General features: G+C 41.6%; 1 protein-coding gene across 1 annotated transcript in view; it reads left to right on the plus strand.

The window, feature by feature from the left end:
* RSBN1L (round spermatid basic protein 1 like) overlaps positions 1-16,916 on the plus strand; it is a 110,942-nt gene that overhangs the window by 64,771 nt on the left and 29,255 nt on the right. Inside the window, exons 4-5 of the mRNA XM_089685725.1 lie at positions 7,870-8,007; positions 12,591-12,733. Coding sequence (XP_089541851.1) covers positions 7,870-8,007; positions 12,591-12,733 — 281 coding nt within the window. The remainder of the gene's footprint in view (positions 1-7,869; positions 8,008-12,590; positions 12,734-16,916) is intronic.

A 16,916-nucleotide genomic window follows, 5' to 3' on the forward strand; every position in this document is an offset into this window, starting at 1 on the left:
ATAAAGGTTGGATGTAGAAGGAAAAACCCTATGCAAGGAAAAGTGATCCCTATACCATCATGAGAGGAACTTAAAATTCTTTTCTTGTGAGTAGCAAGATATGGAAGATTTATGGGTAAAATGGAACGATGTAAGCCACTTTGCATCAGATATCTCTACCCAAATCCCAAGACCACGCCCTGGTATAGGGCAGAAGTTCAGAGTGAATAGCAGAATGTAATGATCCATAGAGAAAAGCTAGGAGATGTCTGGGAGGCTCATAAAGGGAACACAACCACTCAAACTCCGAGAGCTGACGACGGATGTGAGAGGAGTGCAAATGTTTACAAAATGAAGATAGGTGCAAAGCTATAAGCCAATCCCTGGAACTGCCTGGGAGGATAGGGAGGCCTGTTTGGGGATGGATAAAGGCACAAGCTATCGGCCAGGATGTATGGGAAAAGGGGCCAAGAACAGATTATCTCATCCCTTATGGAAAAGGATTGTCAAAATAGAGACGACATAGGGGAAGGATCAGAAGACCGTAGGGTATTAAGGCCATGTCTATACCACAGACACAGAACCGCCACGGTTGAGGGCGACAGGCCAGGGAAACATTTGTAGATCACAGCCGTAACCCCAAGGGAGGGCACGTAAGTCGACCTGGGATAGGTCTTGTTCCACCATAGAAGAAGCCTTAAGGAAGGGTCTCTGGAACCAATCAAGCATACACGCCAACAAGGCTGCTCTGTAATAAAGCTCAAAATCAGGCAAGCCCACACCACCCAAGAGTTTCGGGTAAGTAAGTAATTTGTACTTCAATCTTAAAAAACCACGATGCCAAATAAACCAGAACGACAAAGATCACAAGGAAAGGAAGAAACTCCTGGGCACGGAAACCAGGATAGTCTGGAAAACAGAGCAATTTAGGCAAAGTGTCCATCTTAAGGGTGTTAATGAATCCAAACCAGGACAAGGAGGAAGCTCCCCAAGAGGCTTAGTCTTTATGCAGACAAAGTAGGGGCAGATAATTGAGTGAATAGAGTTCAGTGCGATTGGAAGATATAGAAACCCTGATGTAGGAGATAGCCTTCAGACGCCATTGAAAAGAAAAATTGGATCGAAGATGCGACAACATGCCGTTGGAAGAGGAATGTTCAGTGCCTCAGTTTTTGAGATATTCAGTTTAAAGTTACTATACAAGCCAAACCTGTGAAATGAGTGGCTGTTGCATGTAAACCGGAAGGTCATCCGCGTATAGAGAGGGTTTGTGATGAAAAGAAGGGGTACGAACACCTACAGTAGAGTCATTAGTCCGTATAGCATGCGCAAGGTGTTCCATAACCAAAACAAAGAGTAAAGGAGAAAGACGGCATCCCTGTCTAGTGCCATTTGAGATAGGAAAGGACAAGGAGGATGTGCCATTCACAAGTACAGACACTGTTGGATGAGAATAAATGGACATAATCCTGGCGATTAAAGTTTGGTCCCAAACCTATCTGCACCATTGTGAGGCTTAAAAAAAAAAACGCCAGTCAACTTGATCAAACGCCTTCTCCGTGAAGAACTAAAGAAGGCAGGCCTTCAGGTGATGTTGTTTAATATAGGAAATAAGATTGATCGTTTTAGTAGTGTTATCCCTAGCCTCCCTACCTGGTACAAAACCCACCTGATCTTGAGGTATCAAAGCTGGCAGGAACAGGGACAGATGGTTCGCCATGAGTTTCGCAAATAACATCCAAATTAAGCAGGGATATTGCACGATAGCTACTGCAGAGGGATGGATCCTTATCCGGTTTAGGAATGACTGAAATATTGGCTGAAAGAAAGGCCGGAGAAGGTATATTAGTCATCGATGACATTAAAAGCTTGGGCTAAGAGCGGGGCCAGCAAAAGGGCAAAGGTTTTATAGAATCGTGGAGAAAACCCACCTGGATCTGGGCATTTACCGGATTTGAGATCTTTAATTGCAAAATTGCAAGCATTGAAAAAAATGCAAAAATTGCTGCTCATGTTTTTTTATATTTTGTTTTTTTCTGAAAAATTCCAAACTTTATTTTTTTTTCTGGTATGTAATGTTGAGGGGGTTGGGGAGCTAATGTTTACTACAATTATTATTATTATTATTATACAGTATTTATAAAGCGCCAATAGTTCGCTCAGCGCTGTACATTACAAAGGGAGACAGAACATGTGACAGAACAATACCAATACAATGCAAAACATGAGGGGATCAAGGGCCCTGCTCTTTCGAGCTTACAATCTAGGAGGGAGGGGGTGGTGGCACAGGAGGAGATAGCTGTGGGGGATGGAGTGGTAGGAAGAGTGGAGGAGGGAGGCAAGTTAGCAGGGGGTGGGGTAGGCTTCCCTGAAGAGATGGGTTTTCAGGGTGTGCCTAAAGGAGAGGAGAGTAGGTGATAATCTGATGGGTTGGGGCAGGGAGTTCCAGAGGATGGGTGACACCCTGGAGAAGTCCTGGAGGCGGGCATGGGAGGAGGAGACCAGGGAACTAGAGAGAAGGAGGTCCTGTGAGGAGCGGAGTGTGCGTGCTGGGCGGTACTTGGATATTAGGTCAGTGATGTAGTTCGGGGCAGTATGGTGGACAGCTTTGTACGTCAGCGTTAGGATTTTGAATTTGATCCGTTGCGCAATCGGAAGCCAGTGGAGGGATTGGCAGAGGGGTGTGGCGGAGACAGAGCGGTTGGAAAGGTGAATGAGTCTGGCAGCCGTGTTCAGGATGGACTGAAGAGGGGATAGCCAGCGGCGAGGCAGGCCAGTGAGGAGGGAGTTGCAGTAGTCGAGTCGTGATATGATGAGGGAGTGGATGAGCTGTTTAGTGGTTTCTGGGGTTAGGAACGTGCGGATTTTGGCGATGTTGCGGAGGTGGAGTCTGCACGAGTTTGTTAAAGATTGGACTTGGGGCTGGAAGGATAGGTTGGAGTCCAGAATGACACCCAGTACTCTGGCCTGCAGGGCGGGTTTGATGGTAGCGTTGTTGGATGTGACGGAGAAATCAATGGGGGGTGGTGTCCGGGCTGGGGGGGAAGACAAGAAACTCGGTTTTGGAGAGGTTCAGTTTAAGGAAGTGGAGCGACATCCAGTCTGATATGTCGCTCAGTAGGTGTGTGATTTGGGCTGAGACCAAGGGGGTGAGGTGGAGGGTTGAGAGATAGATTTGTGTGTCGTCGGCATAGAGGTGGTAGTTGAAGCCGTGAGAGTGTATGAGTTGGCCAAGGGAGGAGGTATAGATGGAGAAGAGAAGGGGCCCGAGGACAGAGCCTTGAGGGACCCCAACAGAGAGGGGGAGTGAGGGGGAGGTGGTAGCATTATAGGTAACGCTGAAAGAGCGTTGTGACAGGTAGGATGAGATCCAGGAGAGAGCAGAATCTCTGAGGCCGAGGGAGTGTAGTTTTTTGAGGAGGAGGGGGTGGTCGACTGTGTCGAAGGCCGCAGAGAGGTCAAGGAGTAGGAGCACTGAATAGTGTCCATTAGCTTTGGCGGTTAGCAGGTCGTTGGAGAGTTTGAGTAAGGCAGTTTCGGTGGAGTGTAGGGGATCGAGGAGGTTGTTGTCGTTGAGGTGAGAGCATAGGCGGGTGTAGACTAGGCGCTCGAGGAGTTTAACCCTATCTCTACTATGTTGGCATATCTCATTATTGTAAACTAAATTTTAACACTATCCTAAAAAAGGGTTAAATAGTTTAGGGTTATTTTGTGTTTCTTCATTGTTTATTAATGTTTTGTAAACTCCGTCTGTCCCCAATCTGTCAGTGTGAACAGATTGCATTTCCTCAAATTTTCAAAATGTTCAGAATAGTTTACAGAGTCCCTAAGGCCTGCTCCAAAAAATGTCTACAACATTTTTTTTGTTGTTTTTTTGTTTTGTTTAATTTTAGTATGTGTTATGCAGGCAATAGACGGTTTGTTTATTGGCCGAATTTTTGGCGCGAAAAACCAGTCGTTCTGTTGCCACCAATGATTACGAAAATTGGACGTTTTTCGTAAATTTTCCAGCATGACCGATAAAAGAAATGAGGAGGAACCGCGAAAATCGGCCGATGACATTGCCCCACTAACGGTGCGAATATCGACTGATTATTCTTTTGGACAAAAATTCGACCGATAAACGAACCGTCTATGGCCTACATTAGTGGGAGTTCATACCACTATAAACTTCTTAAAGGGGTCAATCATCTTAATTTGCTTAGTTTGGAGACCCCTAGTTTAGAGACTGCTTGTTCTAATGGAAAAGGCACAAAAAGAAGCTCATACAATCAAAGGCCTTACTGGATCATGTCCACATAACCTATTATAAACTATTCTAGAAGTTAGTACCACTCCAATTTTTTTTTTTTGTACATAGGCAAGAAAATTTGACTGGTTGTGGCTTTCTCTGGGGTTTTATCCTCTGTAAAGAGATGTATAACTATGAGCTTTCACTTCATGACAGTGTTTACTTCTACTGCTTATCTACTGCTGTGTTCTTTAATTGAATTACACTGTTAATTCTTATTAAAAACTTAATTGAAACACAAAATGTGACTGGTTATTGGTGTTGTCATTGAGTTATGAAAATGGTTACCTCCAAGGATATTTGCTTTCACCACCTCATATATGACTGTTCCAATAAAAAATCTATAGAAAACAATTGCAGGGCGGAAACAGGCTGTGGCTGCATCTGAAGGGTGTGCCTTTTCAATTTTGCAAAATGTCTCTTGATAACCTGATTATCCCTTCCACGGGCAAGTGTGCTAACACCAGGGGGATGAACAGATCCAACCCAATTGTTCTAAGTCGAAACATACATGCTGCCTGGAATGTAAGCTATAGTGTAGTCAGACATGTGAAAATCACATTTCTACTGGTATACTACTTCTCAAGGCAATTCAGAGGAATTATTACTTAAAATGGCAATAAACCCAAGAGAAAACATTTTATTATATTGCAGCTTACCAATTCGTAGATGTGCTGGCTGCACTCGTTTTCTTTTTTAGGTTCTCTTTCTTGCTTTTTCAGTGGGTGATCCAGCAAGTAAGTCTGTTGTTTTTCAACAGAACAAGCTGTGCTGCAGATGTTAACAGTTAGATGGTTGAGACAAACCATTTACCTCGGCGAGGGGTACCTACAATACACAGCGTTTATTTATGTAAAATCCTTGTCCCAAAAAGAACAAAACTGTTTGCTGTGGTTGTTTATAAAGTGTTAGCTGAAGTTTGGCTTCAGTTTGTTAGTATATCTAAATCTGCTATTAAATCTAACCCTACCCTCACCCAAGACTGACGATGCTCCTGTTCAAAGGTGTCTCTGCTCCTTCATGCAGAGTTTAGGTACTCTTAACACAGGTGGTGTGTTATTCCCCAGATCACCAGGTGAAAACAAAGTAAATATTGTGAAAAAATGCAACAGCCACCATTGTATTTTCCAGGGCCTCTGATTTTAAAAACCTATATAATCTTGGGGGATTTTAAATAATTTTCTTCCAAAACAATGCAGATTTTAACATGTTTGTAAAAAAATGTCAGAATTGCGCTGCTCGGGCTTGGGGTAAAGTTTCAGCACCACAAGCGGTAACCCCGAGCTACACTCGGGAATACCTTGCAGCGCTGCTCCGGGATCTCTTCTTCACTTACCTTGTCCTTTGCTCCCGTGATGTCCCTCCTGCAGTGTCCCCGGCAATGTCCTCCGGCCAGTGCCGGCATCTGTCTTTTGGGTTCCGTTCCCTGCGACGTCAGGACGTACGGGGACGGAACTGGCGGGAAATTTGAAAGTTGTAAAAGTAACCTTCACTAAATTCACATAGTAAAACATTACTGTATCAAACCATTTCACATACATTTTCTCCCTAGTGCTTTGTCCTGTGCCCTGGCTGCATTTTTACTGTTCTTTCTGCCTTGAATCGGAGAAATGTCCATGGCATCCAAAAAGCATCCCTTTAGGTCAAAAGCGGTTTTAGACCAGCTAGAGAACAGCGATAGTAAATCAGAACCACTTGCAGAATTGAGTGATGATTCGTGGGGAAATTCATCATCAGACACTGAAAACGATTTTGCGACTTTGCTCAGTGATGTGCGAACTTGGTGCTATATTTCAAATTTCAGTGTTTTTGGTTTGATTATATTTAATTAAATTTATTATTTTTTATGATTTCGTGTTTTTCGGGTTTCAAATTTTAACATACCCGGGATGTTTACTAGACTCTTGTTTGGACAGATTTCAGTGAGTTATTCCTAAAAATTATAGGCCTACAATAAAAAAAAACTACATATTTCCATGCAAAAATATGTACCGCTTTGAGCACAGAAATATGGATATAATCATACTGCTAGGGAGGCTACGTGGGAATTTATTTCTTTCATTTTGGAAAGATGTCCCCTTCCTGTTGAGTAGACAGGACATGGCAGGGAAACCTCGCTAATGAGATGCAGAGGGCAAAAAAGACTCTCTTAACCACCCTTACTCAAACGGGGAAAAGTTTTTACTTTAGATATTCACCATATTGCCAAAAGTATTGGGACGCCTGCCTTTACACTCACTGGAACTTTAATGGCATCCCAGTCTTAGTCCATAGGGTTTAGTATTGAGTTGGCCCACCATTTGCAGCTATAACAGCTTCAACTCTTCTGGGAAGGCTGTCCACAAGGTCTAGGAGTGTGTCTATGGGAATGTTTGATCATTTTTACAGAAGCACATTTGTGAGGTCAGGCACTGATGTCAGATGAGAAGGCCTGGCTGGCAGTCTCCGCTCTAATTCATCCCAGAGGTGTTCTCTTGGGTTGAGGTCAGGACTCTGCAGGCCAGTCAAGTTCCTCCACCCCAAACTTGATCATCCATGTCTTTATGGACCTTGCTTTGTGCACTGGTGTGCAGTCATGTTGGAACAAGAAGGGGCCATCCCCAAACTGTTCCCACAAAGTTGGGAGCATGAAATTGTCCAAAATGTATTGGTATGCTGAAGCCTTAAGAGTTCCCTTCACTGGAACTAAGGGGCCAAGCCCAACCCCTGAAAAACAATCCCACATCATTAGGCCCACTCCACCAAATTTTACACTTGGCACAATGCAGTCAGGCAAGTACCACTCTTGGCAACCGCCAGACACGTCCATCAGATTGCCAGACACAGAAGCGTGATTCGTCACTCCAGAGAACTCGTTTCCACTGCTTTAGAGTTCAGTGGCGGTGTGCTTTACACCACTGCATCCAACGCTTTGCATTGCACTTGATGATGTAAGGCTTGGATGCAGCTACTCGGCCATGGAAACCCATTCTATGAAGCTCTGTATGCACTGTTGTGCTAATCTGAAGGCCACACGAAGTTTGGAGGTGTTTAGCTATTGACTCTGCAGAAAGTTGTCAACTTCTGCGCACTGTTTACTTCAGCATGCGCTGACCCCGCTCTGTCATTTTACATGGCCTACCACTTCATGGCTGAGTTGCTGTTGTTTCCAGTTGCTACCACTTTGTTATAATACCACTAACAGTTTACCGTGGAATATTTAGTAGCAAGGGAATTTCACAGATGGATTTATTGTACAGGTGACAACCTATCACAGTACCACAATTGTGTTCACTGAGCTCCTGAGAGTGACCCATTCTTTCACAAATGTTTGTAGAAGCAGTCTGCATGCCTAGGTGCTTGATTTTATACACCTGTGGCCATGGAGGTGATTGGAACGCCTGAATCCAATGACTTGGAGGGGTGTCCCAATACTTTTGGCAATATAGTGTACTTTAATATGTTATTCTGTTGCAAGTGTTAACATTTTGACATTTCTGGCAAAAATGTTTATTTAAAATGTGGCTTTGGAAAACTGAATAGTTTGACTTGCTGTAGGTTTGTTCTAGCAAGAAAATTGATCCCAGGTGTCTTAGGATTTCTTTTTGTGTTTTGTGCAGGTAAAGCGGACGTACTCTCATGGTACATACAGAGCAGGTGCAATGAGGCAGATCAGTCTGGTGGGAGCAGTTGATGAGGAAGTAGGGGACTACTTTCCTGAATTCCTGGACATGTTGGAGGAGTCTTCTTTTCTAAAGGTAACAGTGATGATTGTGTCTCATCTACCTGTGCTCAGTTTATTTTACTACTGACTTGTTTACTTGTTGGATGGGTGTGTGTGTGGAATTTTGTAAACCTTACAAATGAATAAACTGTTGATATCATTATTTGTATACAGTCTGCCTATTTCCATTACAAAGGAAAACTGTACTAGTATTTTTGGATATATATTGAGAGATGGACGGTGCATGTGGTTTGCGTTCAGTCACTCAATTGAAATAACAGATTGTTGGTATGAACGTGGCAGGCAGGAGGGATAAGTATAAGATTTTTATCTCTTGTGAAGTTGGGACATTGTTCCTTTCAAACAGGCTTTTTTTTTTCTTTTTTTTTTTACTTACAAAGGGTTTAGCCTGGAAATATGTAGAATGTAGCCTAGAGCTCCAACTTCTTTCTGGAAGTGGGTAAAGATGAAATATCCATATGTAGTATTTCATATTTTTTAACAGTCAAAATGCTATATTTACCTAATAATGAAGAAGCTATATTTTAAAACAAATCTGATTTCTCAAAATTCTTCCAATAACACAAAAAAGCCATCTTTTTTTTTTTTTTTACTATTATTATTGCAACTAAATGATCTTTTAATCAGTGTGAACACAAAGAAAGGACTGCACCTTTCTAAGTCCTGAGCATATTCCCCGGTCCATCTCTGCACTGGGTGCTGGCTTTTGGAGCTGATGCCATTAGACACGTATGGCAAGAAGGAAGAACAAAGCCTTATGAATAAGCCTAACTGGAATAATATGCATCAGAGGACATGGCTTAAGACTGAATAAACTTCATGGTGAGACTTTATGGAAGTGTCGCTTTGTCCTTCATCTTTGCCATATCTTTATCAGGTTATGCACAGAACTACAACTAACAGCACTAGGTCCCAGTAACAAAGTGTGTGTGTGTGTGTGTGTGTGTGTGTATATATATATATGTGTATATATAAAATATGTGTGTGTGTCTTTTCAGTGTTAAAGCGATTGTAAAGGATTTTTTTTAAAATGGCAGACATGTTATACTTGCCTTTTTCTGTGTAATGGCTTTGCATAGAGCAGCCCCGATCCTCTTCTTCTGGGGTCCCCCGCCAATGCATCTGGCTCCTCCTCCCTTCTGCGGGCTCAGTCTCTAGCTGGGCTCTGTGTTTCCATTGACACACACAGGGTGACTCAGCCCCACCCCCTGCTCTCTTCTCACAGCTGTGATTGACAGCAGCAGGATCCAGCAGCTCCCAATTCCTCCTCCATGTCCAGTGAGGAGAGAGACAGGAAAGAACTGCTGCTCTCTGGCACAGTGCTAGATCAAGATCAGATTCAGATATATGGGGAGGGGGGGGATGCAGGGAAGCTGCACTCAAAAGGTTTTCACCCTTATGCATTAAAGAGTTATTGAAGTCATTTTTTTATTTGTAAAATAACAAACATGTTATACTTACCTGCTCTGTGCAATGGAATTGCACACAACAGCCGGATCCTCCTCTTAGGTGCCCACCAGTGCTCTTGGTTGCTCCTCCTCTTAGCAAAAACAAGGACCCGTTCTACTACCAATTAAGTGTTGTATCAATAGAGCTCACAGGTGCTTGATTGGTAGTTGCACAACTGAAAGTAATATTCCATAAAGGTGATCTGCAGAACCGATGTCACTCTCAAAATCCTCCTTTTAGTCCGAAATCCACAATATACAGTACGTGAATACAGTCAGTTGGCACGTTTCAGCCTACACGACCTTAATCATGACTGATGATTAAGGCCGTGTAGGCTGAAACGTGTGAATTAACATCGGTTGTGCCGATCATCTTTATGGACTTCCTCCTCCTCTTAGTGTGCCATCATAGAAAGCCATATCCTATCATGGCACACGTGCGGGCTTGATCGCAAGCCCCACTGACTGCACCTGTAGACACAGAGCAAGGCTCGGGCCCGTCCCCTGCTTCCTCAAGACAGGATTTGAGTGACAGCAGGGGAAGCCAATGGCTCCTGCTTGCTCTTAACAAAGCTTGTGAGAGTGAGGAGAAGAGGAGAGAGCCGTTGCAGATGAGCACAGAGCTGCATTGAGTGAAGGATGCTGGAAAGTATGAAGGGGGGGGGGGGCGGTATACACACTGAAACATTTTTTACCTTAATGTCGGGAATCCATTAAGGTAAAAAATGTTTAAACTTTACAACCACTTTAGGAATGAATTTTTAGAGTTAAGTTTCAGTGTTAGATGATACTAAGTTCTGGTGTAGGAGACACATACAACGTTACTACTCGATTTGCTGTCCTCTACACTGGCAGCTCCATTCTCTCCACAGCCGAGAGCACAAGCAAATGTACACTGGACTGTGCATGCCCTATAAGCAGGGCGGATAAAAATCAATGATTTGGAAAAAAAAATTGGATTTTTCTTATTTTAAATCGGATTTTTCTTATTTTAAATCGGATTTTTCATAAAATGCTTTTGGAGTAAAAATCTAAACATAGTTTTCTATTTAAGATACATTAATAATTGAGTTTATTCAGCATGAAATGGCGCTTAGTTGTGTAGCATGAGGCTGTATATTCTGCAATATTTACATTTTTGGTAAACTCATTCAATGAATCCAAGCTCTGCAAGCTGAGATAACACTGTTCAACAGGTAAAAAGTTTTGGGCATAAAATTAGCTAATCTTACATAATTTTGGGGTGCTGAAAACGAAAATGACCCTAAAAAATGTTGATTGGCTCTAGTTTCCATGATATATTCACCCATCTAATGACGTAAGCCATTCAAAATGATGATGCAACTTCAGCTGCATATTGCGCAATTGATACTGGTGACCAATAGAAAATTGCATGTATACTAAGATGATGCAATATTAGCCTTCAATTGCATCACTTCACTGCATAAAAGCTGCAGTATCTGTAGCTGATTGTAGTTCGACAGCGTCTTTACATTTCGTTTTATGCTTATATAGGCTACTCAGTAATGCCTCGAACTTGTGTGAATAAAGCAGATAATTTCTGCTATATCTGCGGTGAAATAACTTTTATCTCACAAAAAAGGAGGATAACAGGAATGATTAAGAAAGCCTACAACTTGTATATTGGCTGCATGATAGGAGACCAGGACAAGAGCTCTGGAGCAATGGTTGAATGGAAAAAAGGCATCTATGCCTTTCGCTGTGCCAATGATTTGGAGAGAGCCAACAGATCATGTTAGTAATTGTTACTTTTGTATGGTGCCTCCAATTGTAAAAGGGCTAAATAAGAAGAAAAAGTTATCTGTGCACTATCCAAATATTCCATCGGCAATACGTCCAGTTCCTCATGGAGAGGGGCTACCAATTCCTAAAGCACCAGAATCCTTCGTGGTTGAGTCAAGTGAGGAAGAACCTGAAGCGTGTAGTCACGTGCAGTTGTAAGAGATAACCCTTTCCTCGAACACAAGAGAAAAGCCAAGAGAAGCAAAACCGACACAAACTGAAGACAAAACTAGTGAGAATCCTAAGTATTAAAATGATTCAACTTAGCTTATGGCTATAATTTTTCTTGGTAATCCTATGCAATATATTATGCCATTTAGGCTTTGTTATGTAGTCAATATCACTTGCTTTATATTTGTGGAAAGACATCTATCTATATAATTATTGTGCATTATGTAGTCATTACGCCTATAGTAGAAAACTTTCCGTTTACAGAAAAACTAGAGCCAATTGACAAATTTCATTGTTATATTTGAACTCAGAATGTGAAATTCATTAAGAAATGGATCCTTTTGTTTCCAAAACTGGCAAAAAATAAAAATTTGTTGAACAGTGTAACATGCACTGCATTGGTGCATTCACATTATTTCACAGTAACCATGAAAATAAACATGAAATAAAAGAATTTGAGTAGTTCTCCAACTATGTATGATTAACCTATGAACCTAAAATAGTTTCTGTTATCGCTGTTTTACTAACCTGACCGCTTAATATTCTAAAAAGGAAACCTTCCTTTGGTTTGCAAATATTAAAGATTATAACTGCCAGCAAGAATGAGTCGGATTCCTTACATTTAAAGAGCACCTGTCATTTTAGATCCATCATGGCAGCGCCTGTTAGCGGGCATCCACTCACCTTCTGCCACCACATCCCTCACCTTGTTGTGTCACTTCCACATCACCGGCCGTCCCATTAAAGTGAATGGAACTGTTGGTGAGTCAACAGCGAGTCAGTCAACAAGGAGGAGCCACTGCAGGACAGATGACAGTTGCTCGTTAAAAATTGATTTGAATCGAGCCTTTTCACTAGTGCTTTAAATCAAATCCACCCTGCCTATAAGCAATGTACACACATAACAAAATACTAGAATATAGGGAAAGGAGTGTACTTGTAGTGAATTTCTCTCCCCATGTGAACTTTTATTGCTTGGCAGAAAATGTTCTCTCTACAGCCTGTGTTAGCGAGACCTGTTGGTTTTATAATTGTGTCAATTAACCCAAGGGCACTATGTAAATGGGACTTTAATATTGTATAAATAATACAAGTAACTCTTGCTACTGTTTGATTTCATGTTTAACAGCAATGTGTTCAAACTGATTGTGTCAAAATTTCACTTGAATGACAGCGCACTTTGCCGTGGGGAACTCATTCAAGCCTGCAGCTAAAAAGCCGCAAAGAAAGCGATGATGGTCCTATAATGTGGGTGCGCCCAGGAGAGCAGATGATCCCTGTGGCTGACATGCCAAAGTCTCCATTCAAAAGAAAAAGGTATATAGAGATTTCAGCCTAGACCTAGTGGATTTTTGTTGGTAGTACCTATGCTTGTAACAATAGCATCACTGGACTTGTGTTTGGAAATTAGTTTAAAACAAAAGTAGCATAGTTGCAGCACTCAAATTTTACTATTTTCCCCTTATATTAGAAAGCCATATATAATTATCGCTGTTCCATATATGAAAATTACTGTTTGGAGATGTTTATACAGCAGAAGGGCTCATTCTGACCAGTGGACTACTGAATGTGGGAGACGCAGCAGTGCCCTACCTCAGCATTTAGGCAGCCAGGCTTTAAAGCTCAGTTCATATGCTCCATTCATCTGTGGATAAATGGTTGTCATTAATGACACCTAACAAGTGCCAAACCCCTGCTTCCCTGCTGTGCTTAGTGGTTCAGTCTGTTGAACTCCTAATAACTGCATTATAGAACACAGTGACACAGGAGTCAGTGGGAGGAGCCACTGAGTCTAGTGGGGCACCAGGAATCTGACACCCCCAGAATTGCTGATCTTTTGAAGAGTCTTCCAAGGGATGATATTTTTGTCATAGGAGAGGTAAGTATTTAGATATTACTTTACAGGAAAGTTTTTCCTTTTTGGGCACCTTCTTGTTATTAGTGGTCTCCCCAACCACCTACTGACCCTTCACAGCAAATATACTGCAAGCGAGCGGCAGGTACAGGCACATGTACATGACCACCTGTGTCCAATCACACACCAGAGTTCTGTGTTTACAAAAACACAGAACTCTGTGTACTGTGAAAAGCGATCTGGTAGTAAAGTAAAAGCAGCACATACAGTTGTGACCAAAATTATTCAACCCCCACTGAAATTGAGTGTTTTGGCCAGTTTGACATTGCTTTTGATCATTCAGTCATCTTGCTTACATTTACATTAAAGAGGCACTTGTAGGTCAGACAAATATAACATAACAGTTATAATGAAATAACCACAAATGTCTTTTCTGTGCTCACAGCATTATCAGTTTTATTCAACCCCCAAGTGACATTCAATCTTAGTACTTAGTACAGCATCCTTTTACAGTTATAACAGCTTTTAAACGTGAAGCATAGCTTGACACAAGTGTCTTGCAGCGATCTACGGGTATCTTCGCCCATTCTTCATGGGCAAAGGCCTCCAGTTCAGTCACATTCTTAGGCTTGCGCACTGCAACTGCTTTCTTTAAGTCCCACCAGAGGTTCTCAATCGGATTTAAGTCTGGTGACTGCGATGGCCACTCCAAAATGTTCCAGCCTTTCCTCTGCAACCATGCTCTAGTGGACTTGGAGGTATGCTTGGGATCATTGTCCTGTTGAAAGGTCCAACGTCTCCCAAGCCTCAGGTGTGTGACGGACTGCATCACGTTTCCATCCAATATCTCCTGGTACTGAAGAGAATTCATGGTACCTTGCACACGCTGAAGCTTCCCTGTACCTGCAGAAGCAAAACAGCCCCAAAGCATGATTGACCCTCCACCATGCTTCACAGTAGGCAAGGTGTTCTTTTCATCATAGGCCTTGTTCTTCCTCCTCCAAACATAGCGTTGATCCATGGGCCCAAACAGTTCTAATTTTGTTTCATCAGTCCACAGAACACTATCCCACAACTTTTGTGGTTTGTCCACATGGCTTTTGGCATACTGCAGTCGACTCTTCTTATTCTTTGGAGACAGCAAGGGGGTACGCCTGGGAGTTCTGGCACGGAGGCCTTCATTACGCAGTGTGCGTCTTATTGTCTGGGCTGAAACTTCTGTACCCACATCTGACAAATCTTTTCTCAGTTCCTCAGCAGTCACACGGGGACTTCTCTCCACTCTACGCTTCAGGTAGCGCACAGCAGTCGAAGTCAGCATCTTCTTTCTGCCACGACCAGGTAGCGTTTCAACAGTGCCCTTTGCCTTGAATTTGCGAATGATGCTTCCTAAGGTGTCTCTTGGTATGTTTAACATCTTTGCAATCTTCTTATAGCCATTGCCCTTCCTGTGAAGAGAAATCACCTCTTCTCTTGTCTTCCTGGACCATTCTCTTGCCTTCACCATGTTTGTAACCACACCAGTAAATGTCTAGAAGGAGCTGAGTATCACAGTCATTTTAAAGCTGCCTAATTGGTGCTTATTATGCTTGATTGCTGCTCGGTGACATCCACAGGTGTTTTCAATACCTGATGGAAAGCACCTGTATGAACCTCTGTTCTTCAGAGTGGTAGTCTTTAAGGGGTTGAATAATTGTGGCAATGAAGAAACCACATAAGAACCATTTACTACTGTATTACATAAACAATTGATGTCATTTTAGTTGCATTTGGGTAGTTACAACGTCCTTGTAGGATTTGATTCTGAATACAATTCCAAATGTACACTATAGTCCCTAAACCCCTTTACAGCATTGGGGGTTGAATAATTTTGGTCACAACTGTAATAGATATTGTTAGACATACAGTTAACCCCTTGATTGCCCCTAGATGTTAACCCCTTCCCAGCCAGTGTCATTAGTGCAGTGACCGTGTACAGTATTAGCACTGACCACTGTGTTAGTGTCACTATTGATGTCATTTAGTGACCCTCCCAGCCAGTGTCAGCTAGCTCCAGATTGGTCACCATACTATCACTGACCTACTATAACTATTTCAACGCCATTATTAGTATAGTGTCATAGCTGCTTAAATTTCAGTACAAACCAATTATACATTTATTGAGATTTGTTTTTGTTTTTTTGTAGCAGAATACATTTTGACCTAAATTTACAAAGAAATTAATTTTTTTTTTCAATTCGATATGTTTTAGAACAGAAAGTAGAAAATATTGTTTTTTCCCAAAATTATCAGTCTTTTTTTCATTTATATATTAATAAAACCTAGTGGTGATCAAATACCACCAGAAGAAAGCTTAATTGTGTGAAAAAAAAAAATATTTTATTTGTGTACAGTGTTGCATGACTGTACAATACAAAGCAGCATACTTACATAGTAAAACTGCACACAGCACATAATGTGAAGCGCGTAGCTAACCCTTTGATCACCCCAGATGTTAACCCCTTCCTGCCCAGTGTCATTAGTACAGTGTTGGTGCTTTTTATTAGCACTGATCACTGTATTAGTGTCACTGGGAATGTCAGTGGCAGTCCGACCGTCCCCACTCCCCCATTGTCAGAATGCCTGCCGCGCTGATTGCCGTCATTACTAGTTAAAAAATAAATAAATTCAAGTATATATCCAGCCATTTGTAGACTCTATAACTTTTACGTAAACCAATTAATTTACACATATTGGGATTTTGTTAGCAAAGACGTAGCAGAATACATTTTGGCCTAAATTTATGTTGAAATTTGATTTTTTTTTTTTTTTTTTTTCTTTTAACTGGATATGTTTTATAGCAAAAAGTCAACAAAACTTTTCTTTCATTTGTTTTTTTTTTTTTTTTTTAATTTTAAAATGTTTTTTTTTTATAGCGCAAAAAAACAGGAAAGGGGGGGGGGGGGGGTAAATCCTCTGGAGGGCAAGTGGTTAAAGTAGCACAGTGCTGAATGGCAAAAAATGCCCTGGTCATGAAGAGGGTAAAACCTTCCAGAGGTCAAGTGGTTAAAACACAGCAAGAATAATTGCAGTCAGTCTTTGGTGATCAAAAGTGCATGGAAAGTTTTTTTTTTTCGTTTTTTTCCTTTTATTTTGAAAGATTCAGCTTGTCAATACAAAAGTCAAGAACATGCTTTCCCAACATGCAGTACAGTAAACGAGGCACTCCATGACTCTAGAGAGAAAATATAAGTAATACTAGGTTTCATATACCAATGGAACATAATATACATGGACATACTTGCCTAAGATACTAGTCTTGTTGCCACATCAGGTCATGCCAATCCTCCCTTCCTTTTTAGGTATAGATGTGTCTGAGGAAGAAAATTCTGGAAAAAGTTTATTATTTGCAAGATCGATTCCTGCACTCATGCATTCTTCAAATGACAGTTACATTCTCGCATTTAAATAAATAATGGTTGTCACTGGACAATCTCAGTGCAACAGCAGACCCTTACCCCTTACCCCTCTATTGTAGCTATGGGTGAGTTCTCTTCCTAAAAGGAACAGAGACTTTCAACATTGATGTGGATGACCGTATAGTGTTAAAGGTCCCAGGACCTTGAGACAACCCATATGTACAAGGCCCATAATATAGCCTTTTTT

Source organism: Staurois parvus, unplaced genomic scaffold, assembly GCF_062004578.1.
Source record: "Staurois parvus isolate SC_StPar_1 unplaced genomic scaffold, SC_StPar_1.0 ptg000019l, whole genome shotgun sequence".
Taxonomy (NCBI): Eukaryota; Metazoa; Chordata; class Amphibia; order Anura; family Ranidae; genus Staurois; species Staurois parvus.